Here is a 27,006-nt window from a genome sequence, read left to right as displayed (position 1 = left end):
TGGTGAGAGGATTAGCTGCTTACTTCTGGTTGTCTACAGGCTCTGATGCTAAGCAGCAGTTGCTGGCTATGGGAGAGCTGTCAGTCGGATCCCAGTAACCTCTGCCTCACCTTTTTGTTATTTTCGCTTACCAGTCTCTCTCTGAACAGTGTCTCCCTGATGTCCTCTGTGTACATTTTCATATTTCCGCTTGGGGTTGGAGATGCAGGCATAAGTGCAAGAAATGACAGTATGATCCTTTGATTGTATAGATACCCATTTAAGTAGCTATATATCTATATACAGTAACCCCCTTAGAAAAAACTCCACTTAACTTTAGAGTGAAGTTGGCTAAACTGTATAGTCCGCCAACTCAGACTGTAAAAAGCAAGGAAACAGTTAAGTTATTCACCACCTCGTGTACACTCTATCAATCAGTTCTCCTTCTCAGTCTCTGCTGCCCTCCTTTTACAACGCAGAGCCTGAGCATCTTCACCTACATCACAAACAGCTAATGGGTATCCTCACACTGTAGCTATGTGTCTTGATTATTTGTTTAGGCTTGGTGTGGCCTCCCTAAATTATGCTGTATGCAGATCTATGTGGTTTTGTGTCGGTAATAAGCAAAATGTAGTGGCTGCAATGTTTGTTTTTTTCCCCTGTAATATTTAGGGAAAATTTCCTCAATGGGTATCTGGTGTTAGTATTTGTTTTTAAAATTTATTATTTATTTTTATGTAGAAATTTCAGAATTGAAATGTGTTTGTTTTTATATATATAGCATGTTCAGCAGGGGTGTGTGCAGGAATAAAAATTGATCCCTTTTGGGGTGACAAGTTCTGTGTTTTCCTCCCTGCAGCCTCAGGGCCGGAGGAGCTCCCCACTCATGCTCAACCCCTCATGCGGTACCAGTGCCCCCCTCTTGACCAATCTTTGTTGCCTGCTCTGCTCACTGCCACACTACTATTGGTTAGGAGGATTGTCACTCCGTATCATCTCAGCAGAAAATTGGTGGAGACAGAGAAGAGGGTGGGGTGGGTGAGCTCTGGAGAATGCAGGCTCCTGGCAGAGGGGAGGGATCTGGCTGCCCAGTGCTGTAGCTAAGAGCTCTGCGTGGGCATGCACTGCAGTACAAAACATGGGGGGCAGGTGTCTTTCCCGCCCCCCCTCCACCCCAGACCCAGGGTTGGAGGGCTTTCTCTCCCCCTGGGGCCAGAGGAGTTCTGTGCCCCAACCTATTACACGGATGGAGAGGCTGTGCCCCTGCTTGCCCCAGTTTGTGCATGCCCCTGATGCTAAGTGTTAAGCATGTAGTACAACGTGTTACATGGACATTGGACTTGACCTTCACAGCATCACTGATCCTTTACAGCTCCATTTTCTCCTCCATAGTGTGCGTGTACACACTTGCACAGCTCTTTTGCTGATCAGCCTGCTTCCTTGTCTTCACAGGATGTCTGGTGAATCAGGGATGGTTGTTGACAGTGAGAGAGAATGGCAGTAGCTAGCAGAACTTGGCTGTTTCATTGCAGAATCTTAGCGTAACTCAATTATTTTAACCTAAATAAAGGGAATAATTGTTTGTGGTTTAATTTGAAAATGTCATAAGTGGCTTATTTCAAATACATTGCCTGTATGTATGAGGTTCAGAGAGAGAGAAATTTGGAATGACTGATTGTTTAACTAGAGGAACCAAAAAAAAATGCACATTTCAAAAAGGGAGCACTTCAAATTGTTTCCTCTGCAAAATTTAATAAATATATTGCAAACAATATAATGCATAGAAATTCATTTTTTCTTGAAAATTTATTATTTCATATTTGGAGACTAAGTATGATTGATATGTGGCTGAGGGAATTTTTAAACCTGCTTTAATTAAAAATTTCAGTGCAGTCTTAATTATAGAGTTGCTACTGATATCTCTGTAATATGCAAACAATCAAAAATATTTTTCCCACATTTAAGAGAGTCTCTACAGCCTACCACTTATGTCGGCAAAAGTTATGTCGCTCAGGGGTATGGGGGGAAAAAAAACATTCCTGAGCGACATAAGTTTCGCTGGCATAAGTGGTAATGTACCGAGCAGTATGTCAGAAGCTCTCCCACCGACGTAGCTACTGCTGCTCGTTTGGAGTGGTTTAATTATGTTGATGGGAGAGCTCTTGCCTGTCAGCATAGAGCAGCTAAGAGAGATCTTACAGTGGCACAGCTACATTGGTACAGATGTGTCGCTGTAATGTAGTGTAGTGTAGACATAGTCTAAATAGAAATCTTGGCAACTTTATGACAGTGTTTAGATGAAAACATTCCCCTGAAACACTGGCAACCCAAAAGAAAAAATAGTAGTGAAACTGGCCAGTGTACACCATTTTCTTTGTCCTAACTTTGCAACATTCACAGAAAGGAAACAAATGTTTTTTATATGGGTTTCAGATTTATCAGTTTTAATAACTCTGTTTCATGGAATGTGTTTTTAATATGACTGTGTCCCATTAAGAAATTACTAGAGGATATGCCTGCTGCTTTAGCATTTCGTCCTGAGTTTGACATTTGATCAGTATTGCTGGCACAGCTTGTGTTGCGTTTATTTACTTGATAAATCTTTTTTTTCCCAGATCATTCAACGTCAAGTGGTACTTCCTTGTTTAAGCCCAGCCGATCACTGGTCTCTATTCCCACTGCCCATGTGATGCCGTCTAATGCCAGCTCTTCACTTTCCAAACACAGGGAAGCTCTGAAGTCTGACTGCTCACAATGGAGTACAAACCTTTTACGGTCAGGAGGAAGTCGAAATCTGGACATAGTGGACAACTCTCTTGACATGAAGGATGTGAGGCCTGTAAGGAAATGGTCATCCTTGTCTAAACTCAGCACACCAGATAGCTGCAGTCAGGATGAAAGTGTCCTTTCAGGGGACTCCAGGTCTAGTACTGACAGATCAGGGAGAGACAAGACCATCTCACCACAATTAAGAACAAATGGGCCAAGTTGTTTGCATAATAGCATGGAGTTGCTAAAAGTTGAGGACAAAGAAACTGGGAAAAAACGATCTTCTACGTTGGATTGCAAATACAAATTTGAAAGTTGCAGCAAGGAAGACTTTGGTGTTTCAGACACCTCAAATAGGAGACATGTCTTTGACATGACCTACAGTGCCTTACCTGAAAGCAAGCCCAACTCAGCCAGCTGTGAGGCTTTGGGGCATCGATATGCAACGCTGGGGCAGCAGGCTATGAACGGGGTACCCATTCAGCCTTCAGTGAGGACTCAGATGTGGCTTACAGAACAGTTGCATGCAAATCCTCTGGACTGTAGGACTGCTGAAGAGACATATGGTTTGGCAGCTTGGCAACTGCAGCAGCTTGAAGATCTTACAACGGGAAGTGAGCACCCGATGCAGGTAAGAATAGAAATTTGGTGTTTGCTGCCATCAGGTGGGCAGCAAGAGACACCGCATCCAGCATGTTTTTATTAAATGTTTCAGGTGGGGAAAGTATTCTTATCTCATCCAGTGCTATTGTTAGTTTTTAAACTTTTAAGCTGTTTGTATAATTTAATGAAAAACTGACTGCACTAGAGCTTCATTATTATCTGAGTGCCAGCAAAGTGTGCTCCAGTTAATTTTTACAGCTCCTGGCAGTTAATTATACCAGACAATTTACCCAATCTATATGAGAGCAGCATCTATACTTTCTGCAACTGTGTAATATATAGGGTATATCTAGTCACATTTTTGTGTCATTTTAAAAGAACCTTCAGTTGAAATGGTGTGATATATGCTTGAATGGACTTCATAATCTGAATTGATTTATAAGGAAGCGCCATTTCTTTTTTACTTGAAACAGATTCATAGTAGACAATGACCCTCACATACTGCAAGGTTAGTTACTTCATAAATGTTCCTAATAGCCTCATTTATAAACCACACTCTGATTATTAGTGTTGACATGTTATAACTTTCTAATCTCTTCTGTTTTTCTAAAAAAATCTAAGCATTCAAGATTGTCCCCCTCTATTTTGTATGAAGGTAAAATTTAACATGGTTTAACAAAAATAAAGCATTACATATATTAGAATTATTATTTCAAAACATATCCACTTATATGCATGTCTCTTTGCAAATACTGCCGTCAACACAGCTCAGAATAATTTGTGTTCAAGGGCAGAACAAGGACAGGGAAAACAAACAACAGTTTTTATCACTTTGGCTAAGCTCAGTGATGCTTCTGCTCTTCTAATTTTCAAGATTGTAACAAATCTAAGACACGATTTTGTTTAAAACCTTTTGTATGTTGTCTTTAAAATTTTTTGGAGTCCATTTCTCTCCAACTGTTTAAAAATTCAGTTCCCTTTATCAGGCTGTAGCTTTAGGGGAAGTGTTCCGAACTGTCATGCAGGAGACCAGCATTCGATTGCTGAGCTACTTAGCCCTGGTCTACACTACAAACTTATGTTGGGCTTCTCCCATCGGCATATTTACCAAGAGGTGGAGTACCTAAGGCGACGGGAGAAGCTCTCTCCCATCAGCATAGGTACTGTCTTCACTAAGCACTACAGCCGTGCAGATGCACTGCTCTAAGTGTAGACAAGTCCTTACTCTGACATTTGAGGCTAGCATAGGGTGGGAATACTGAGGAACTGTGCACAATTGTTTGGAGTACAGTGGGAGCATTGCTTAACAACAGCAGAAGCATTTATGCGGCTGATTAATGAGTGATGTCTATAGAGCACATTTCAAAGCCTACCTGGTCTCCTTCAAGTGAGAGGTTGGGGTTGTGGCTCACATGAGGAACACTTGAAGAATGGGGAAATGTGGGTAGGGGAGCATTTGCAATGGCTCAAAGCCTTTTAGAAGCAATGTAGCAGTGTTTGAAGGAGGGAGAACAGTTTCCTTCTTTTAACGCTTCAGTGAGAACTTGGTGCTGTTTTAAAATCATCTTATTGCAACAACCTTAAAATGTTTCTGCAATAAAATTTATTTATTTGTAATGCTTTTTACATATTGAATACTGTCCAAACAGTAGAATCTCCTGAAATTGATTTGCTACTGTTTCTGAAATTTAAAAAATCTTAGTTACTTTTATTTAAAAAAAAAAATAGTAAAGCAGTGATACTGTGTAGAATACAATAACAGGATGATAAACTTTATTTTCCTTTTCAGAGTAAGGAATTTCATTTCATGACACTAGAGATCATTTTTGCTGATGGTGACAATCTTTTAACAGTGGAATAAGAAATGTGCCATCTGCTTGGAAGTATGTGTACTGATTGAAATGCAGTGATTTTCAGAACAGGCAGAGAGAACCCACATATGCTGTTTCTACACTAAAGAAAACACAATTATAACCAAATTTATCTTTGACTAAGAATGTAGATAGAACAATGATAACTTGCCCTGAACATTACATCAGAAAGTATGTGCAGAAAAGTTGGCCAATTAAACACATTCTGTACTCAACTTCAGGCTATGTGGAAAGCATCTTTATATTGAAACTGTAAACAAAATAAAATAAAAAAGAGTGAAGTGGATCAACAGATTATATCTTCTTCAAAGGAGATGCATATTGCTTTGAAGAGATTACAAGATATTCACCTGAAGCTATAATATCTACACATGTGTTGTGAAACAAATTTCAGGGGAGGTTACTAGTTTCTAAGTGTGTCTCTGATATTCTGTAACATCATGGGAGTGTTCTTGAGGTTGCGTTCACCAACATGTGCTGTTTTGAGGGCATGTCTATCATCAAATCCTTTAAGGTATAAACAGACCTTCAAGAAGCAGATATTTTTTTAAACATAAGGTTGTTTTCTTAGTGAACTAGGAAGATCCACACACTATTCTCCTGCCATCAGGCATTACGCTTAGTTATTCCCTACTTATGCCTAATGTTCCAGCACACAAAAATCCCATTTTTTAGGTAACTTTTTCCACAGGACAGTGCTGCAGGATTAGGCCCTTGTTAGGGCAAAATTTTAGCCTCAGATGCACGACCAAGGCTCCCATTGATTTAATTGGAAACCAGGCATAAAATTTGGAGTGGAGAATATGCCCCATAAGGCTGTGAAAGGTTTGACCACGAGTATTTGTGAATAGTAGTTTCTCAAACCTTGATACTGTTCATATAGAGCTGAATGCTGTACAGCAGCACTAGAAATAAGATTTAAAATGAAAATACTTTGTCTTGAAAACTGCAGGAGGGCATACAGTAAGAAATGTTTCAGAAAGTTGCAAACCTGTGTATTAGTACTATGTACTAGGTGTCTTTGGAAGAATTATACCTTCCTTCTCTTTTAATATACAGTATGTTTGTATACTTGGTGAGAAGAGGCTTCTTTAGACTACCCTGACTTGCATCTGACTCTAGTATTGATATAATAGGTGGAAGCCATGGTGGCTTTAGCAGGGGTTCATGGGTTGAGTTGGACCCACAGAAATCTTGAAACCAAGGATGCAGAAACATCCTGCAGGAATAACTGGAGGAGCCATGTTTGCTCCTTTGCACAAGAAACCACATGCAGCTCCATAGGCTGAGTCCTGGCCACATCACTGCATGAAGAGGTCAGAGCTACAGAGGACCAAAGGGAACTCTGGGGTGGGGTTGGTTCTCCAGGCACTTTGTGGGGCAGGGTTGGATGCTGGTTCATGCTGGCTTTCTCCCCATTCTGAGCAGCTGGGTTTGGATGATGAGTGGAGCCCCCTCCCCCACCATTTCCTGGGCAGGGTCTCACTGCCTTGAGTAAACTGGGACTGGCCCCAGGGCAGCTGTGTGCAGTGAAGCTGGCCCTATGCTGAGGCCAGGCCTATGTCCTCACCACACACCCAACAGCCACCCCCAGTGCTCTCATTGTATCATGCTCTTTTCGTGTTTATTTTTTTGTTTTGTTTCATTCCGCAATTACACTTGAGTTTAGTAATTCATCTGGGAGGCTACATCTGTGCTGGATGGAAGTTACTTTGTAGTCTGGCTTTCCCCTTAATTTGTCTGTTTGCCATCTTCCATTAACGAGGTGCTTAGCCCATATCTCTGTTTAAAGTACGCATAGGTTAATATTAGAGCTGTTCGGGAAATGAGACTTTCGTCTTTTGGAAAATTTAGACAATTCAGAATTGATTTGCATTCCAAATCAGAATGGAAAGTCAAAATATCAAAACATTTTGCAAATCAAAATATTTCAACTTGTGAATTGGAAGTATTCAACTAAATGTCTATATTTATGAGCAAAACAATCTGACATGTTGAAACGACACCACCACTCTTCCGATGGACATTTTGAAATGTGAAAAGTAGTTTCATTTTGAAATGTCAACTCATAATATTTTTACCGTGGTCCCATCTGTTCAAAAAATTGAAGTCTTTTCTCAAAATCAACATTTCTCCACAGAAAATTTTCAATTTTTAATTAAATGGTATTTTCAGAGAATTTTTCGTGCTAAAAACTTCAGTCTCTTTTAGTTTAATCAACATTCATTGTTGTACCTCACTGAAGTTGCTTTTTATATACTGTTCATTGCGAAGTAGGTAGTCTTGGGATTTGACAACTAGGGATTCATCTTAATACAATAAATGATTTTGAATACGTGCTGATGGCTGATGTGTAAATCCAATCTTGACCATTTTTGATTATTAAAAATATTATGCCTCTGTTTGCTGCAGAAGACGTGTTACTCCCAGTAGCTCATACAAATTTATATTCTGTATTTTAAAGATGTATGTTTTACTATCTGTCTCAAACTTGTGCAGTGTCACTGTTTAGTTGATAAACAGTTGTTGCATTCCTCCCCAGAGGTAGCTACACATTAGCGCAGGATGGTGAGATTCTTGTATGCTTTGTTTGTAAAGTGATTTGGGATAAAGAGTGAAATATAAATACAACCCACAGAGTCACCGTTTTTTTTTATGTTTTTTTTCTCCAAATTGTCTCTCTTGGTAGCTGTAGTTTATATATACACAGTACATTCTAAAGCGGTCTACGCAGCATACCTGTGAATAGGCATGTCATTAGAAAATTATAGCATGGTGGTTCCTTTTGACTGCAGTGGGCTTTTTGTTTGGATTTGGTATACTTCATGTTATCGTAATGTGTCTGCACAGTGAGACTCTAAAAGGGTTAATTGAAACATTAAACAAGCATTGCTATAATTTAGATCTCTTGTATATGAATGTACAGACATTTTATAACAGCAGAATATCCTCCAAAATATCAATCAAAATGTGATAAAGTGCTTATAATGAAGTAGCTGGGTAACTTTTTGTCTTTGAAACATACATTGACAATCAATACAGAAATTGACAATAGAGTATCAACATAGAATTTACAGTTTTACAGCTTGTTGCTATAGATGTCTTTTTTTGGTTTTTGGAAAGGCTGTTTAAATACCTATTGCACATACATCATTCGTAGACAGGTGTGAAAAGCTTTAATTGTAAGTATCCAGTCGGTCCCATCTACTATTGCGTGAAACTTTCAGAAAACTTCAGAGAGACTGAAGTAGAGTATGGAAACTTGATAGTGTTTTTTCTATTTTATATTACCTCGTTGTTGCTCAAAATTTTAAGCTTAACAGCTGATGGTTGGTGAAATTCTTTCAATACTGATGCATAATAGAACTGCTTGCTGGTTTTTTGTTTTTGTTTTTTCAAATGCTGCAGTGGATGGTACGCCTTTTAAAAAGCTGCAGTTAATATTGTGTTATATTTGAACATGCATGACAAATCCTGTAATCAGCTGGTGGGGTTTGCTTTTGAATAGCCACAACAGCATTTTTGTTTTTCTTTTCTGTATGTAATCTGATACTTGCCATCAATCAGCTTCAGGCATCTCTCTTGTCCTTTTTCAGGCCTGTGTTTCAGTTTTCTTCAGAGAGGCCTCTCTATGAAGATTTCATTTTTTGTTATTTCTGTTATCCTCTTCGCAGAACTTGTGCTCCTAGGAGACTGCCACCTTTGATTCTTAGTTGTTTAAATACAAGTAATCAGTTTATTATACCAGTGGCAAGAGAACTGTGTATTCTTAGATACAGTGACCTTTTATAGCCAGCATGGAACTATACACTTTTCTTAGCCTTTGGCAAGTATGTTGATTGTTTTGCTTTTAAGCTATTTTGCTGTAGAGTAGATACATGAGCATGTAATATTCTTACAGTTTATAGACCCTTCTCTAGCTTATGCAGTCTTTACATCTTATGTTCAGATAGTTTGAAGTGTTAAGTTATCATTGCAAAAACAGAACCTCAAGGAGATTCACATGAGTTTAACAAGGATAAACATGAGCACCAGAACCATAACAATAAGCAGGAAATTAAGTAGCAAGTTGAGGCCTCTGTTGTTAGCAAGATCCATACTCTGCACTAGACTGACCTCTTGTGCTTGCAGCTGAATTCTTGATTGTAGCTTCTGCCGGTTCAGTTGCAGTAGTAAGAAATTGGGATTCGCATGTATTTCATCCTGTTCTTAGTTTTCTACCTGTCCTCAGTTTTTGCCACCTAAGAGAAAATGGTTTGTTCACAATAACTAATAACTTATACTCTTATGACTGGTAATGTTAATCCTCTACTTTCTGAGAAGAGCAGCTAGTTTGGAAAGATAACTTGTTTGACTTACTGATATCTCCTATTTTGCTACTGCTCTTCTAAGGAACAGACCCATAGTAGAAGAAATGGGGATTATGTAGCAATTCTATTTAAAAACAAAAAATGTCTGTGGTACTGTCCAGGCAAAGCTCTTGTCAAGGTCATTTATGGAATGTATGGGTAATAGTAATGGGGCTGAAACTTCCTTTAAGGCCCATTATATTTCAAAAAACTGGAAGCTTAAAACTTTTTGGAAGAACACTAAAGTTTCAAAAAGTGTAAAATTTCCTAACGTGGGTCAAATGCATCTTTGCAAATAGGGAAATTTCCTGCCCTTCTAAGGTTTTCAGCATTGTGTGGCACAGCGAGCAACACCCTCTTATTTTTGCCAGCAATGTGTTATATAAGATTTATTGCAGCCTTGCAAAAGCCTTTTTAAGAGCCTCGTTTGAGTTGGCACAGGCTACATCTTTACTGCTTTTAATAAACATATACGCAATAGTTTATTTAAAAATGTAATAACTTAGCAATTGTAAAAACAAAACATTAGACAAATAGGACTGCTCAACGCTATGTACTAAATCAGGGTGGGCAAACTTTTTGGCCCAAGGGCCACATCTGGGTATGTAAATTGTATGGTGGGACATGAATGCCCACAAAATTGGTGGCTTGGGTGCGGGATGGGATGAGGGCTCCGACTGGGGGTGCGGGCTCTGGGGTGGGGTCAGGAATGAGGAGTTCAGTGTGCAGGAGGGGGCTCCAGACTGAGGCAGTGGGGTTGGGATCCAGGGGGGGATGTGAGGGCTCTGGCTGGGGGTGTGGGCTTGGGGTGGGGCCTGGGATGAGGGGCTGGGAGTCCAGAAGGGTGCTCTGGGCTGGGACTGAGGGGTTCAGCGGGCAGGAGGGGGGATTAGGGCTGGGGCAGGGGATTGGGGCACAGGAGGGGGTCAGAGGTGCAGGCTCTGGAAAGCGCTTACCTCAAGCAGCTCCCAGAAGCCACAACATGTCCCGCCTCCGGCTCTGTGCGCTGCCCTGTCCGCAGGCACTGTCCCACAACTCCCATTGCCTGGGGTTCCTGGCCAATGGGAGCTGCGGGGGCAGTGCTTGGGCAGTGTGCGGAGCTCCCTGGCTTTCCCTACACGTAGGAGCTGGAGTGGGGCATGCTGCTGCTTCTGGGAGCAGCGCGGAGTGGGGCAAGCCCCTGACCCCGTTCCCTGGCTGGAGCGCGGAGTGGGGCAAGCCCCTGACCCTGCTCCCCGGCGGGAGCTTGAGGGCCGGATTAAAACTTCTGGAGGGCTGGATGCAGCCCCTGGGCTGTAGTTTGCCCACCTCTGTACTAAATGCTGCTAAAACTTCGTTTAGATGGCAAGCCATTTGGGGGGTGGGAGGGGGATTGTTTATGGTTGTCAAATACATAAAGCTAGTAGCTTTTTGGCATTTTTGTACCTTTTAAAAAAATAGTGATCTGATTTTTATAAAATAAAGTATGTGTAAGAGTTATGGTCCGGATATTAAAAAGAAATATTTGAGCCTCTTTTAAACCATTACAAATACTTTAGGTGATTGTTTAATGAGAACACTGATCTTGACAAAAGTCTCTATACGTATGCCATCATACTTCGTTTTTGCACTGTGGGCATAAAAATATGTTGCCGTACCTCCTTCTGCTCCCAAGAAATGCATTTTAATTTACTGGTTTTAATGACAAGCTTTTGATTTATTTATTTATATATAAAGAGAGAGTGTTCCACTACTACCTACAGCATTGCTAAAGTATGACATCTTTAAAAACGTGAAACTTCATTATAAACTTTAGGGATGGGGCAGACTGAAGATACAAAACGCTACATAGAAATATGGTTATCCGTGTTTTTCAGACCATTTACAAACATTTTCTGACTTAAGAGCTAGTCTCGTAAGTACTATTTAGTGAGAATATGAATATCAGAATCTGGCACCAACATGCCACAGGCCGAATTCAGTGTGTGTGTGTGTGTGTGTAAATAGCTATGTGCGTATTGGTGCATCCACAAGTAGGTGGAGCCTGGCTTACACCAGACACCCATGCACTGTGGATTATTCTGCATTGTGAGACAGTGGTGGTTATGCACCTTTGCAAGAACAGTGTCATTTAGTCCTTTTCCACATTAGGTTCTCTCTCCCCTAGTGGCAACAGCAGCCACTGGCAGAACTAGCCTAGAAAAGGTGAAAGTACTGGTGCCCTTTTTAATTATCCAAGGTTTAACTGCCTCATGGTTTAGACTTGGTCTGAGCAGAACAGATAATGCTGAAATGGGTCAGATCTTCAGCGGGTGTAAAACGGTAACATCAGTTTACACCAGCTGATGATCTGGCCTAAAGGCTGTAAACAGGGAATCTTACTATATAGTTTTTTAAAAAAGCATAATTCTGATCCTGACTAAATTCTTTCCTGGGATGGAACTTCTGCTGATTATAGTGGAGTCATGCTAGAGTTAAGAGTTCTTGACTCTTGAGTTTTCATTTTTTTTTTTCCCCAAGGGCTGATCCAAGATTATTGCTATATATTTTTTTCTCCTTACCTATGTGTAAGATAAACTAGAAAAAAATTGCCATTGCTTTACTGCAATCTACCTAATCGATTGAGTACAGAAATGAAAACTCCCAAAATCAAAAGCCACCTAAGGTATTTGGAATTCTTATTCTTACAGAGTGAACTGTAGTGTCGTTTAATTAAACTCACTAGATTGCTTGTATACCCTGAGTGAATTAAATCTATTTAAAATTCATTTAGGCATAATAAAGTAAGCAAATAGCGCTAGTCAAAACAAACAGCACTATAAAGAATAAAAAAATTTTACATTGCTTAGTTCTTTCACATGACTTTATATAAGTAGTTAGAATTAACTCTTCTAAACTGGAGTGTATTTGAACATTCCTTGCTTTTGTATTAATATTTTATCTTCAAATGTTGATTTTAATAAGTAGAAGTACAATAAAATGCTTATTTTAAAGGTCCGATAACTATACAAAGAGAAAGGTCTTATGTACCCAAATTTGAAAAAAAAAGTTTTATTTATCTTTGGATTCCACTGATATTTACGGTATAAAGTATGATAGAAATGTTATCGTATTTTCTTCATATCAACAGAATCCCAAGACACACATGTATACATTATAGATTTACATTGGTTCAAAATGCTAATAGTGTTTCAGTTTAAATTCATTTTTTCTTGTTTAAGGTTTTTTGAATTTGTATGAAGAAAATTCTATTTGTACTGGGGTTTGCCTTCTAATGTAAAAAAACTGACTCCTCTGAAGCCTGTTATCCCAACAAGGAGTTCCCTGAATGTATGAGTTCCTCTTGAGAGCAAACTAAAACTGGAAACCCTATATCCAAAAAAAATCAAAGACTTGTAGCTTTGGCTTTTCCCACTTCTTCTGAAGGGACATCCCAACATGTTACAGGCAGATCTTTTAAATGGTTACTATACAGTTACTAGAATCTCCTCACGAATTTGTGGGGCAGAATTGAAAGATGTGGAATAGATCATAAGATCACTTAAACATTTTAATTATGAAGAATAGTCTTATATTCACATTAAATTGTATGTGATAGCACATCTTTGTTTTTAAATTCATTGAAATTCTACCTAGACATTTCAATAAACAATTTTTAAATAACAGTAACAGTTTTTGCAAGCAAGAATTATAAGGGTATTTGTTTCAAACTGTACTCCACTGCATTTACAGTTTCACCAAAAATAAGGCATTCGTGCCTGGTTTTAACAGCGGGATTAGGCTGAGGGGACACACATGCTTTTATGTGAACCTAGTATTTATAAATGCCTTTTGAAACAGGGATTCTTTTACCAGTCTTCAGTGGTGCATTCAGGATTCTGATATGTGCTTGAGATGCAAGAGGCAGTATTGACTACTGTCTTTCAAAACAAAGGAAGTTGAAGGATAGCTGAATCCATCAGTGCCTGAATTGGCCAATGTATAGAAGCTATCTTTTTATTGCCTGTAGTTACCAACTTCATTCTATCCTGCTGACCTGTGTATCTATCTGCTTTATCTAGGTAGGGCATCACCTTAATATGGGTATGCAGGCTTGCACCAAACCAAATATTAGGCTAGTTCCTCATTCTGTTTGACTTCCCATATTTTCACTGTCATCAACCATGGTCTTGTAACCTTAATTCCTGGGGCAAGTTATTCTCCCTTGATGTTTGCATGAAACTCCCTTTGACATCAAATATAAATTGCACACACAGAATACAGTAGAATGGAGTCCTTTAAATATGAATGCTTTTTGACTGATACACTAGATTCTTGTTTTTCCTTCCTTTTAAATGCTGCTGGAATAGATCTTCTGAATATTAAAGATAGGCAAAAAGTGGGGAGAGGGAACTGTAATCTAACGCATAATAATCCTTGTCAATTTCTAGTGACCTTCAGTATGAAACTGATATTTAACTTCAGTATTTCGAAGTCTTGCTGAACCAAATAGACTTCAATTGAAGGTTTTGCTCTTGAGAGATCAATAAATTCTCGAATTCAGAAGTTCTCAAACTCTTTTATTGTGCGACCTATCTGTTAATAGGTAATTATGCAAACTGCTTCCCTTCCTATCCAGGATAAAGTGGGCCACCTCCTTTGCAATCACACAATGTCCCTTTGGAAAACTGGTACTAGGAAAATATTTGTGTGTTTAGCTGTTCCTTAATGTGCTTTGACTGCTGGAAACAAGAAGAGCTAGCACTGTGTGAACTGCCAGCTCTCTGCAGACCATTAGCAAGAGCTCCATAGATTGCCATGATCCATGGACTAGTTTGGGAACCACTGCTTTATTTTGTTCTTGATGCCTGCAAAATATACCTTCCCTGGGAAAAGGTATGGTATAAAATTTACAACATAATGACAGATGGGTAGCTTTTCATTCTAGACAATCACATTAGAAACACATCCCTAGTCATCAGCTAGCTGGGAGCAGGCCTATGTTTTGTTTTTCTGACTGATTTCTGACCATCTTGATCTCACTAGAAGGTGAATTTGGTTCAAATACTATACTGATGAGCTGCCTCAAATAGAAAGGGTTTGGATAAGCAGTGAGTTACCTTTAAAAGAAAAGCATTATTTTTTCTTGTACTGTATCCAGCTTGGGTAAGTTTGATCAGAATAATGGAAATGACCTGGCTGCAGAATAAAAAACCCAAATTTACTTTTACTTTATTATACCAAACACAAAAGCCTCTCTGACATAGATAAATGCTGAATTTCCTGTATTCAAGTTTCTTAATGTAAAGGAAATTACATTTCTTTGTGCAAATTATGGTACATGTAAAGTGCGGTAGATAATAATTTGCTGCTAAAGCTATGTAAAACAAAAGGATCTTGAGATGTCAAGGCTAGGGTTCCCAACCCTCCTGGTTTCGCCAGGAGTCTGCTGGATTCAGACTCTATCTCCCGGAGGCTACTGAAGCCAAACCAGGAGATTTTAGGCGCTAAAAGTCCAGCAGCTCAGGGGGGCTAATGCAGGTCTTTCTGCCTGCCCTGGCCCCATGCCACTCCCAGAAGCGGCTGGCATGACCCTGCGGGGGCGAGTGGGGTCTCCGTGTGCTGCCTGTGCCCCGAGCTCCGACTCCACAACTCCCATTGGTCTGGAAATGTGGCCAGTGGGAGCTGTGGGGGTGGTGCCTGCAGGCAGAGGCAGTGCATGGAGCCCCCTGCTGTCTCACAGGGGCCGCAGGGACGTGCTGGCCGCTTCCAGGAGTGGCGCGCAGAGGGACCAGCGTACGGACCCCGTAGCCTTGCTTACCTCGGGTGGCTCCCGGTCGGTGGCGCAGCAGGGCTAAGTCAGGCTCCGCCCCCACAGCTCTCATTGGCCGCACTTCATGACCAGCGGGAGCTGCAGAGTTGGCACTCGGGGTGTGGGCAATGCGCAGAGACCCCTGCCCTCCCCCAGGGCCGCAGGGACGTGCCAGCCACTTTCAGGAGCAGCAGGGAGCCTGCCGCCTGAGGTAAGTGCTGCCCGGCTGGAGTCTGCACCCCTTCCCCCCTCTCACATCCTAATCCCCTGCCCCAGGCCTGAGCCCCTTCCTGCACCCAGACTCCCTCCCCGAGTTTGCACACTGCTCCCCTTCCTCCCTCCCCTACCCCAGGCTCATCCCCAGCCCAGAGCCTGCATCCCCTGCCCCAGCCCAGTGAAAGTGAGTGAGGGTGGGGGTGAGCGAGCAACAGAGAGTGGGGAAATGGAGTGAGCAGGATGGGGCCTCAGAGAAGGGGAGGGGCAGGGGTGTTTGGGTTTGTGTGACTAGACAATTGGCAACCCTATTCAAGGCACACTTTTGGCTGCTGCTTGTTTTGTTAGCCAACTGAACATGAGTGAATGCTGTTCTCTTAATAGGGTGGTTGTTTCTTGATATACCTTGAAAAGCAAATTAAAACTCTCTTTGCAAATGCCAGTTTGCTTCAATACACATCTTTTTAAAACTGAGTCACAAGTCACGTGAAAAGATATCAGACAGAATTGAAGTTTTGGTATTACTTTTCTTCCCATTAATCAGTCCTAAATCCCTTCCTCAAATAGGAAAAAAGAAAAAGACAATTTTATATCTGGGAAAAGGTTTCTTTAAAATAGCTTCTACTTCATTTTTCAGGGTTCTAATCATAAACTATTAGAGCAAGTTAAATAATTTCAATCAACAGTGTAACATTGTAGCATCTTGAAGTGGAACAGAAAATTTTCTGGAACACGTTGAAATCTAAATGTGCCTGTGCATCATTTTGGATTGATCTGGACTTCTATAAGATATTAAAATATATATCCAATATCTAAAAAGATTTACAGTGAAATTTTTAAAGCATGCAGGCCCAAAAGAGAGAGGTGATTGTTTTTAATATTGTAGTTGACTTGGCTGAAACACTAACTGAATAACACAATTAATGCCCTTCCTTACTTCCATGAAAAAGGCACAGATTTTCCAACATTCACATGAGATGCCTCTTAGCAAGGTGAACAAACAAGTTAGCTCATGGACAGCTTTGTACCAGTAGGTTTTAAATCACTGTTCAATACAGAAGAGCTTTTTAATGTGTTTACAATGGCTAGTCCGAAAATGGTGCCGTGGGGTTGACGAGACTGTTTTAGTCCAACTGCTTGACCTGCTCACATGGGTGTTCTTGCCTTGGGAGTTTCTTGTTTAGTTCTTTTTTTCCCTTTTGTTCTGGCTTTCTTATAGGATAGTGCAATGGGAAGCAAAGATGGTGTGGAACTTCAGAGAAGCATCACAAGGATACAGATAAGCAAGAGGCATATTAAAATAAGACAAAAATTTATAAAGAGCTCCTGGAGCTTTTGGCGTGTGTGTGGGTTCACCTCAATAGTTGAGGCTCTCCTCATGGCAGAGCGGGTTATGTGCTGAACCTTCTCCATGGCAACAGGAAAGCAGAGAGCACAAGTCAGGTTTTAGAAGAAGTGCAGGTAAAAAACAGAAGTTGTCAGGAACAGTGCAAAGTGGTTATTATCTTCTGTTTTTGGTTTAGAGAATCTGTGTGGAGCTGGGAAAGCAGGAAAGTGAAGAGTTAGAAACACAAAAGTAAAGTGTTTTGATCAGTGCAAGTGCAGATTGTATTCGTTATAATAGTGCCTGAAAGAAAAAGTGAAGTTACTTTCCACAGTCTGCTACACATTATTTTCACTTACAAAAAAAAAAAAAAGATTTTCAAGACAGATAAGACTTAGTGGAATTGCACATGCAACCTTATGAGTGAGTTATTGAGTGCCTGCAAATCCAAGGTGCAGGCCCATTTATGAGATAGAACTTGTGGATGCTCAGCACTTCTCAGAATCGGTCCAGCAGGGCCTAATCTGATTCCCTTCAGAGTCTATGCAAAGATTCCCCTTGTCTTCAGTGGGAGTTGGTTCTGGCCAATTAAGAGGCAGGATGGTCTTGTGGATAAAAGCCACAGAACATGGAGTCAGGAAATTCTGATTCTTTTTCTGGTTGTGTCACTGACTACTTATGTGACCTTGGACAAATCATTTAGCTTCTCAATGCCTCATTTTGGAGGGGGAGCGGAAAAACTAGTCTTGTTAATGAATTTCTTTCCAAGTAGAAAGAATTTCAAGTGTAAGCAAATGCTGTGGCAGCATCTAATACGTATCAGTGATATGGGGAATTTCTAGTAAAATTATCTTGAAGGACTGGCAGTCTGAGACATGAGACTTTTCTTCTCTGAAAGTACTAACGTGCACTAAAAATTCCATGCCCAAAGGCAGAGAGATGATGCTGCAATAAATGCATGGGAAAATACAACTTTTTAATTTGTTAGTGATAGATAGTGTTGCTTGAAGTGCTTTTTATAAGAAATGGGGATGCAGTGCTTTTAGGAATGCAAGTTATATTGAATTTTAAAAAAAAAAACCCAGAACACGCTGTAAGCTCTTCAGGGCAAGGGGCTGTCCTTTTGTTATGTGTCTGTTCAGGGCCTAGTACAATAAGGGCTTGATCCATGGCTGGGGCTGGTAGGCACTACAACAGTACAAGTAATTGATGATAATGATGGTAACTGCAAGCTGCCCTTGGATAAATACATTTATTCACCATAAATTTTTATCCTAGCAGAGAATTTGCCTCTCTATGTTTTATATTACATTTATCTCTATGTATGCAGTGTAGCTGTAGCCTTATCGGTCCCAGGATATTACAGAGACACGGTGGGTGAGGTAATCGCTTTTATTGGACCAACTTCTGTTGGTGAGAGAGACAAGCTTTCAAGCCATACAGAGCTCTTCTTCAGCTCTGGGAAAGGTTCTCCCAGTGTCACAATAAAATGCAAGGTGGAACAGATCGTTTAGCATAAGCAGATATTGTAAGGGACCATTCCAGGCTGCCAACTACTTATGCCAAAGCAGTGATTCTCAAACTTTTGTACTGGTGACCCCTTTCACATAGCAAGCCTCTGAGTGTGACCCCCCCCTTTATAAAATTAAAAACACTTGTTTATATATTTAACACCATTATAAAAGCTGGAGGCAAAGCAGGGTTTGGGGTGGAGGCTGGCAGCTCATGACCCCCCACATAATAGCCTCACAACCCCTGACTGGTCCCAACCCCCAGTTTGAGAACCCCTGTGCTAAACAATCAGTTCCACCTTGCATTTTGCTGTGTTTCTGGGAGCATAAGAAGGGCTCTGTGTAGCTTGAAAGCTTGTCGCTTACCACCAGAAGTTGGTCCAATAAAAGATATTACCTTGCCTGCCTTGTCTCTCTCTGTGGCAGATATACTTTCTCTACTCCTGACCCAAATAAGTTTATTCATAACAGCTATATTTTAAGATACATAGACTCCTGCCATCGCATCCACGTAGAGTGGGGGAAGACAAATCCTTAGCAGTGACCATCCCACAAATGGCATCATAATTGCTGTGTGAACCGTCCTGACTGTAAAAGGGGGTAAATGGAGAGCAGCATAAAGAGGCTTTCGTTACACATGGATGCTTCCAGATCCATGAGCTTGCTTGCCGATCTGGCTAAAAGGATTCATAAGAAATATCATAAAGTGAACTTCATGAAAACTGTCAACCTATCTTTTTTCTCTTCTCAAAAATCTGTCAACAGGAGAGGAGGATAAGGGGCTGTTAGTTCATATCCACTATTATTGTATGCCGTGACAGGGATCTGTTTTCAGCATCGAAGACTTAAATAGCATTTCAAAAACTGACACAAAAATCAAATTGCACCTAGATATATTAATAGCTTTGGTTGGTTGAATGTGGTGACATCTTTTCCTAAACTTAGATTCTACAATTTTGGTATATGACATCAAGAGCTTATTTTTAGTTGCCACTTTAATTTTTCAGCTTAGTTTGACTCTAGATAGATGAAAGCAGGTATAGCATAAAGACTTAAAGTACTTGCCGGCATATTCTTTTCAGTTATTTGTCTGGTCTGTGTCTCTCTTGTGTAAGTGCAATAAAAGCAAGACAGACGTGCCAGAATTCTCAGGTGACTTGACTGAAAGTTTATCCATTCGCCTAGCCTAGTAGGGGCTGAGATACACTAAAATGTTTATTCTGTTCCAGATGAGGTATGATAGTTCAAGCACTAACCTGTTTATACTGACACAAACAAGTTTGTTCAAGCAGTGCATAAGTTGATACTTCAGACGACCATATTTGCTGGGAATTAGTTCATCACAACCTTCTGTGCTATTATTTAATGGCCACCAAAATTCAGAGAAGGCCCATCATTTAGTACGGTCATATTAAAAAAAGTTAATGGTGATTTTTTTTTTTTTTTTTTAAACCTTTGGAAGGAGAGAGGAAATGTTGTTAGTGAAATAGTCATTGGGCTTGATTCTCATATACCACTCTGGCTGTGTAAAGGAGCCTTAAAGTGAGATAGTGGCATAAATGAAAATAGGTACCTTTGTGTTTAAAAGATTCATATTTTGAATGCTCTGGAAGAACCAGATGTAAGGAGTTCAGAATTCAGTAATTAGTGTTGCTGTGCTAGAGAACCTATGTGAAGTTCTTAAAGAAGCACCAGCAGGGTTTCAGAAGCAATTTTGAGTGCTCCTGTCTTCTCCCTACCTAACATGTCTCCGTTTGGGAGAGGTTTTCTCATCTACATATAGATTTATATGTCTAGACTTCAATACGTGTTTCGCTACAAGGTGCTTGGTTTCAGCTAGCAAATGCACGTTTTGCTTGTTAATCTTCCCTGGATGTGCATTAAGAGAAATAGACTCATTAACACAGCTGTGTGTGGATAACAAACAAGGTCAAAAGGCACAGTCCAATATTATATCACGAAGAATCATTTAATTAAAATGAAGGCCTATTCTTGCCATATATCATAACAGCATAGAAATGCCCAAGTTTAGATCTGGTGCTAATGTTTTAGGTCAATACTATGATGAAGCCTTGCACACACAAAAATGTATCTCAAAAGCCAAAAGTGGGAGTTTCAGCAGGAGGGCAAATTATATTTGAGTTCTTATGTGCCAAGTGATATTGTGTCATGTGCAGTACTTTCCCGCGTTGCCCAAGAAACAAACCTTTGGCTCTGTCATTCAATGGGTGTGTTCACTCATCTGGAAGAGATGTAGTGTCCACACTTCATTGTTTCAGGAAAAGGCCACATTGCCGATCCTACATGTGTGTAAAGGTTACTTTATAGTTGCTGTCTTACAGTGGTTCAACAGATCAGTGACTGTTCTCCTAGCTGACAAGTAATTATTGTAGTGATTGCGTGTGGTTATTTTTATCCATTTCTGAGTACCCTTCATACTGAGAGGAGGTGTGTGAACAAAGTTCAAAACTGTAGGCCAAATTCATTCCAGGTATAAGTATATTGACTTCACTTGGGTCACACAGGATAAATTTGGCTCCATTGGAAACAGTGATTTTAGACACAGTTTACTCATTTCCTGTCATATGTTTACTAAATGTGGAGTTATATCTGTGAAATAAAAGGGATTTGACATGCATGCATGATTTACTATCTTTCCATAAAACCAAACTAACTTGTGGCATGGAATAGTAAGACAGGCACAGGAAATGAACAGTAAGTAATGAAGTATTTCACAGTAATTTCATTTTGGTAGCATGGCACAAAAAGCAGTAATCCTAGTTGCTTCCTTTTGAAAATGAACAATTTAGTGACCATCAGTACCTCAGAGCAAAAATGCTAGTGAGTTATGCGATCTGTGGTTTATGTATATTTTTGGAAGCTATTATCTAAAATAATCCAGCATACAACATACTTTTGGATTAATTGTTGTTCCTTTGGTCTTTCTACATGAAATCCCATTAATCCTAGTTGAGATGAGATGCTCTCTATAAATTCAGGTGAGGAAGAACTAAAAGGTCACGGTTTGACAGTGGGAACTCAGCACCTCAAAAGCAAAAGAGAGCTAGTTAAGTATCTAGGATTAAACACTGAACATTAGCTGTGGGAGTGTAGTTCTGGAGCCCCCAATTACAGTTAGATGCGCAGCGTGCAGATCCAAGAGTAAGATTGAGAATACAATTTGCTACTCTGCTCATGCATAGAAATCTATAGGCAGTGCAGAGATCTGCCTGTTGATATTCCCTCCCTGACAGGATTTTGCTCTATTTATAGTTCCTTAAAAATATGTCTAATCCCAGCATATGTAACCTCCTTTTCAGCCAGTGACTGTATTGATCCATTTAATTTTTGAAAACCTACTATGTCCTTCTGAAGTCTCCTTTTTTTCAGTCTAGGAAGAAGGGGGAACATTAACTCATTAGACCACTAGAGGTCCTGTGTCTACTGTTTATGCTCCAGTTAGTTCAATAAAACAAGTGTTTATAAAAAAAAACAAAAAAAAAAACAGGACTAGATCATAGGTGGTGGGTGCTGGAGAGGCTCATAATGGCATCTAGCAATTTTCTGAAGTGGAGCAATGCTCTGCCAATGGTCCACTGGTTCTTTGGTCACTAGCTGGATGTCTGTATATCCACCCACAGCATAAGAGCTTTCCTGTATCGCTATTCAAGTCTTGTAGAACCTCTGGTCGGAATTCTTTCTTGTTCTGATTCAAGTGTTTCAACTAGAGAAGAGTTCTGATCAAAGCAGGCCACTGTAGGAAAGGACTAGCACTGTGGGCACAATAAGTTGTTCCCACACCATGAGAAGGGCAGTCATCTGATGGGAGCAACCTGAACATCAAAAAAGGGAAGCTGAATTGGGGGAAGAGAATGGATAGAACTGTGTAAAGGATGGAGACTAGAGAAAAATAGATGTCATGGTAGGGGGAGATGGAACACAGAAATAGAGTATGGGGAGAGGAGAAATGGAGCGGGAGATCAAAGGAATGAAGGGGCCAAAATCTACAGAGAGGGAAAGAGAAACAAGGGAAAAGGCGGGTGTAAAGAAACAAGAAGAGACAAACTGAAGCTGGAGTACAGAAAACAGTTCATGAAACAGTAGACTGAATCCATCTTGCCAGAAATAGCAAGGACCAAATTTTTAAAATTGTTTGGGGTCGCTTTTTGTTATACATTATTCTTACACTTTGATTTAATGATGGATGAAGGGGATACTTAATTTTTATATTTACACACACACGCACATATAATAGTCTTCTGATGATAATATTGGAGGATCTTAACTGAATTTTCCTGCCTGGTATTAAGAATCTTTTGTGCAATGGCATTTAAATCAGACTAATGGATTCAGTGGTTAAGATGTCATAAAACAGGCTAAGTTCAGCTATTTCGTTGGCCATTTTCAGGGGCTCGGTGAATTCCCCCCACCACCCTCCTTATTTTGATTAATTTTGCTGCTGCTCTTGTTTCAGAGGCAAAATAGCTATCAATGAGATAGAGCTTCTTCCTAAATCATAAGTTGCTGAGGACCAACAGAGGCTAAAGTCTAAATATTACACTGATTGGGTCCTGTAAATACCTAACAGATATATATTTTAATGTAATTACTCACTCAATGTCTGCAACAGTTCTAGCTGTGCATACATAGCTTAGATTCTTGTTTCTGAAAGTCACCCAGCATGTCTCGAATGGCTATACTGATCATCATTGAATAAAATTAGTAATGATATTGGTATGATATTGAGTTGTCATACTCATGATATGATATTGAGTCATTAGAATGGTTTTGTGGTTGACTCAAATCTGAGTTAAATTCCTAGCTCTGCCATAGACTTCCTGTGTGATCTTGGGCAAGTCCCTCAATCTCTCTATGTATCAATTCCCAAACCTAAAAACTAGGGAATAATACCACTTGCTTTTTTCCAACTTGTTTGTTTGACTTGTCAGTTTAGACCAGCAGATCTTTGAGAATGGAGCTCTCTCTTAATGTGTGCATGTACAGCATCTAGTACAGTGGGTCTCCAGTCTCAGCTGGGGTTCTAGTTGCTCCTGTAGTACTAATAATTGATAACAGAAATAGAAAGCACGTAAGTGAAAATAGAATTGAGGCAAAGATAAAGCAACGAGAAACAATTTTTCCTTCATAATCTTCTTAAGAATGGTTTTGGGATAGGGTAGGGGGTGAATTCAAGTGGTTAAAAAGTGATTTGATGTGCGGACAAGTCCCCAAAAGCATACATATATCGCTGACTCTGTTTTCCAAAGCTCGGTCCTCAACTGGCATACATTTATTGTTCGATCAAATGCCATTAAAAACAAACAAAACAAGGTGTTTATTCCTATGTGGATGTGTTGGGAGCATTTGTCACTTGCTGCTGATCTAAAAGGCACAGTAATAAGCACATTTTTGCTCTCTGTAATTATGGGCCCATCTTAATGAGCTTCACATTTACCGCTAATCCTACATTGAGGAAGTTCTATTCCTAGCTTTCCTGCAGAACAAGAAATAAAGTTCTATTGGAACACCTTGCCAGAGGATGTTGTGAAGGCCAAGACCATAACAGGGTTTAAAAAAAAAAGAACTAGATAAATTCATGGAGGATAAGTCCATCAATGGCTATTAGCCAGGTTGGGCAGGAATGATGTCCCTAGCCTCTATTTGCCAGAAGCTGGGAATGAGCGACTGGAGAGGGATCACTTGATGATTACCTGTTCAGTTCATTCACTCTGGGGCACCTGGTGCTGGCCAGTCGGAAGACAGGATACTGGGCTAGATGGATCTTTCGTCTGACCCAGTAGGGCCGTTCTTATGTTCTAAAGCATCCAAAGTAACAAATTTTAGAGCAATGATCTACTACGTAGGCTGTAACTTGTCTCTAGACATCTATGAAACACTCAATTTTTCCTTCTGCAGTATTTACAAAACTGTCTCTAAATATTAATAAGGTATCAGACAATTAAACAAATAGATAGTTGCTGTTAACTGTAAGTCAAATGTAGAATATTACATCTGTTTAAAAACATTGTTTTCATTATCACCAATACTTTTGTTGTTACTCAGCATTCTTGGACATCTACAAAATGTGTTATTACCCATGCAAGCTTTGGGATTATGTAGAGATGATAGTCACATTCTAACCTAATGTAAATCAGCATAACTCCACTGAAGCCAGTGGAGCTATATTAATTTACATCAGGCAAGAATCTCACCTGATATAGCCATGGATGTATTTTTATAAAGAACTTAATAATACAGGGCAGCTAAGTGCTATTGCTCTGTCTCTGTGTGTGTGTGTGTGTGTGTATTATATACACAGTATAATAACTCACATTTCTTGTTTATTTCTTAAATATAATTACTGTAACTTAGTTTGAGCAAATCCCTATCTTTGTATGAAAAGACAAAATATTTGGTTTTAAATAAAAATATTTAAAAGGAAAATAAAATGCTGTTACCTAAATGTCCCGAGACAAATGCCTCTTGCAGGCAAAATGAGAAGTACTACTGCTTCCTTCTGGAAACAACTCCTATAACAGAATTACATAGTCTTCAACTAGTTATATGATGCAAAGTTCACCATATGAACATCAGTGTGTTCCAGGAATAGAGTTCTAACTGTTCCCTGTTCGCACATGGATGATGCATCCAAATACAAATATCTGGGTATATTCTTGATGAATACATTGCACACACAATGTTAATGGAATTGCATGCAGGCACTCCTAAGAGTGTTGGGAGAATATACTTCTAAATACAAAATATACAGTAGAACTCTCTGGTATTCATGGATCTTATCCTAAAATGTAAACATGCATATATGAGGTATGTATCGATAGAAATACAGTGCTACTCTTAGAACAGATATAGGTTTAGAATGTACTTAGTCCATTTTTGTGTTTTGCAGTCTCCTGACGTCTTAAAAAAATGATAGATTTCTCCCTCTTATTTAGGAAAATTCTTATCAGATTCCTAGACTTATGCAGTCATGGTTCTTTGGATTTCTTAACAAAATAAATTAACATGAAAATACAAAAACAAATGTAAGAAGTGACAAAAAAAGTTTCTGTTTACCAGACATGGTCCCTTATTTTACTCATTTCCTTTAATTAATAAAGTGTATTTTTGCTCTATATGTTCATTATAAAAGGGTCAGATTTTAAACAGCTAAAACTTTTTCATGTGGGTTTTTTTTGTTTGTTTTGTACAGTGCCCAAACACTTGATGGATGGAAGGATACTTTATTTATAAAAATTACTTTTGATGTTTGAGAATCTTAGCTGTATTTTCCTGCTAGGTATTAAGAATCTTTTGTGCCAGTGTATTTCAATGAGACTAATGGATTCAGAAGCTAGTGTAGCCTAAAAAAAGGTTTTAAGTTCAGGTTATATTGGCCATCAGAAAAAAAAAAAAAAAAAGAAGCCTTAAAAAGATTTCAGAATTGAGACATAGTACATTAAAATTTGAATACTGCAAAATGACTAAGGATCAGCATTTTAACACTTCTTTATAATCAAAATAGGGGTCTCTATACATCACAGGTTAATTTAAAAAATGTCTATGTGCTATATAAGTGAATCCGTTTTTCTGACTTAAGAATAGGAAGGTGAACTTTCCTTATGTTGGGTTGCTCGTGGGCAACTAAACCAAAAGTAGAAACCCTCAAAACCAAAAAACAGTAATGTAAACTCTTGAATTAAAACTTACTTTTTGATGAGAACAGAAAAATTCGGTTTGAATTTTAAAACAAAAGCAACAATAGCCAACAAAAACCTGAGTAGAGGTATGGGAGGAAATCATTAAGACTTCTGGTGGTGTGATGTTTGCTTAACCCATTCCCCAAGGAAAATATAGCTTCATATTAAAAAGAAGCTGATGATTTTTAAAAACAAAACTATCATCCTGTTTTTTCCATTGCAGTATTTTTTTGGCTTGGAACAGTCGTGCCTAAAATCTCTCTACTTTTTAAAAAAGCAGCTGTAAGGGTTGGGTTTTATTTTAAATAAGCATTTATAATACAGACTGCTAATTTTGCGTAGAGCGGTTTAGTTTGGAAAACTAAAATATAATTGTAATAAGAAGAGATCCCTTACCTCTGCTGATGATTGTTAGTGAATTATAGGATAATGTGTTCTGAGCTGTGGGAAACTTTGCCTGGACTTCTCTGGCAACTTGTCTGAGTCTGTCACCAAGTTTGTAGGAACAATTGAAGAAGGTGGAGGGAAAAAATAACAAAAGTTTGAGGCAGGGCTCATGATGTCATGCAGGAATTCAGAAGTTGTGATTGGTTACAACATGGCCTTCCAATACAGGGAAGTTGCTCATCTAAACTCATTGTAGCAGTAATGTTAGCACTGGGGAAAGGGGTTTGTTTTGTTTTGTTTTTGCCACATTCTTTAAGAAAGTGGACAGGAGGAAAGCAGTCTGCATGGCAATGAACTGAAGAACCTGAGCAGTGATATGATCCAGTGTTTGGAAATGTGGAGATGAGGCTGCATGCAAATATGTAGTATTTTTAGTAACTTATATAAGATTGTGATTAATTAAGAAAATGCTAGAAAAATCTTCAAGATGGTGAATTTGCTACAACAATGATGAAATATTTTCCCATAATAAA

The 27,006-nt window shown here is 39.4% G+C and overlaps 2 protein-coding genes across 15 annotated transcripts in view; one reads left to right on the top strand and one right to left on the bottom strand.

The window, feature by feature from the left end:
* The window catches only part of CEP85L (centrosomal protein 85 like), a 315,053-nt gene that overhangs the window by 139,095 nt on the left and 148,952 nt on the right, over window positions 1–27,006 (top strand). For all 5 annotated transcript variants that reach the window (XM_043542848.1, XM_043542845.1, XM_027819166.3 and 2 more), the window contains one exon: window positions 2,595–3,379. In XM_043542848.1, coding sequence (XP_043398783.1) covers window positions 2,595–3,379 — 785 coding nt within the window. The remainder of the gene's footprint in view (window positions 1–2,594; window positions 3,380–27,006) is intronic.
* PLN (phospholamban) lies at window positions 1,360–26,634 on the bottom strand. 10 transcript variants are annotated; one of them, XR_005224682.2, is made up of 4 exons: window positions 26,483–26,625; window positions 24,848–24,919; window positions 9,339–9,463; window positions 1,360–1,539 (listed from the first exon to the last, which is right to left on the bottom strand). XR_005224682.2 is itself a non-coding variant. In XM_037894697.2 (3 exons), exon 3 carries the CDS (start codon window positions 16,965–16,967, stop codon window positions 16,809–16,811), a length of 159 nt encoding a protein of 52 aa, XP_037750625.1. In that variant the 5' UTR covers window positions 16,968–17,092; window positions 24,848–24,919; window positions 26,483–26,625; the 3' UTR covers window positions 15,710–16,808. The 10 variants fall into 10 exon arrangements, 2 of the variants coding, with proteins under 2 accessions (XP_037750625.1, XP_037750626.1); XR_006289561.1 differs by lacking the exon at window positions 1,360–1,539 and adding an exon at window positions 14,650–17,092 and having other exon boundaries at window positions 4,938–9,463; XR_006289563.1 differs by lacking the exons at window positions 1,360–1,539; window positions 24,848–24,919; window positions 26,483–26,625 and adding exons at window positions 14,650–17,092; window positions 21,304–21,435; window positions 24,101–24,162 and having other exon boundaries at window positions 4,938–9,463.

This window comes from Chelonia mydas, chromosome 3 (genome assembly GCF_015237465.2).
Source record: "Chelonia mydas isolate rCheMyd1 chromosome 3, rCheMyd1.pri.v2, whole genome shotgun sequence".
Taxonomy (NCBI): domain Eukaryota; kingdom Metazoa; phylum Chordata; order Testudines; family Cheloniidae; genus Chelonia; species Chelonia mydas.
Note: the sequence above shows the minus strand (reverse complement) of the source record. Positions and strands in the feature narration are given on the sequence as shown.

Coding starts and splice junctions, on each gene's coding strand:
- PLN (XM_037894697.2), bottom strand. CDS start 16,967: ATGGAGAAGGTTCAGCACATAACCCGCTCTGCCATGAGGAGAGCCTCA.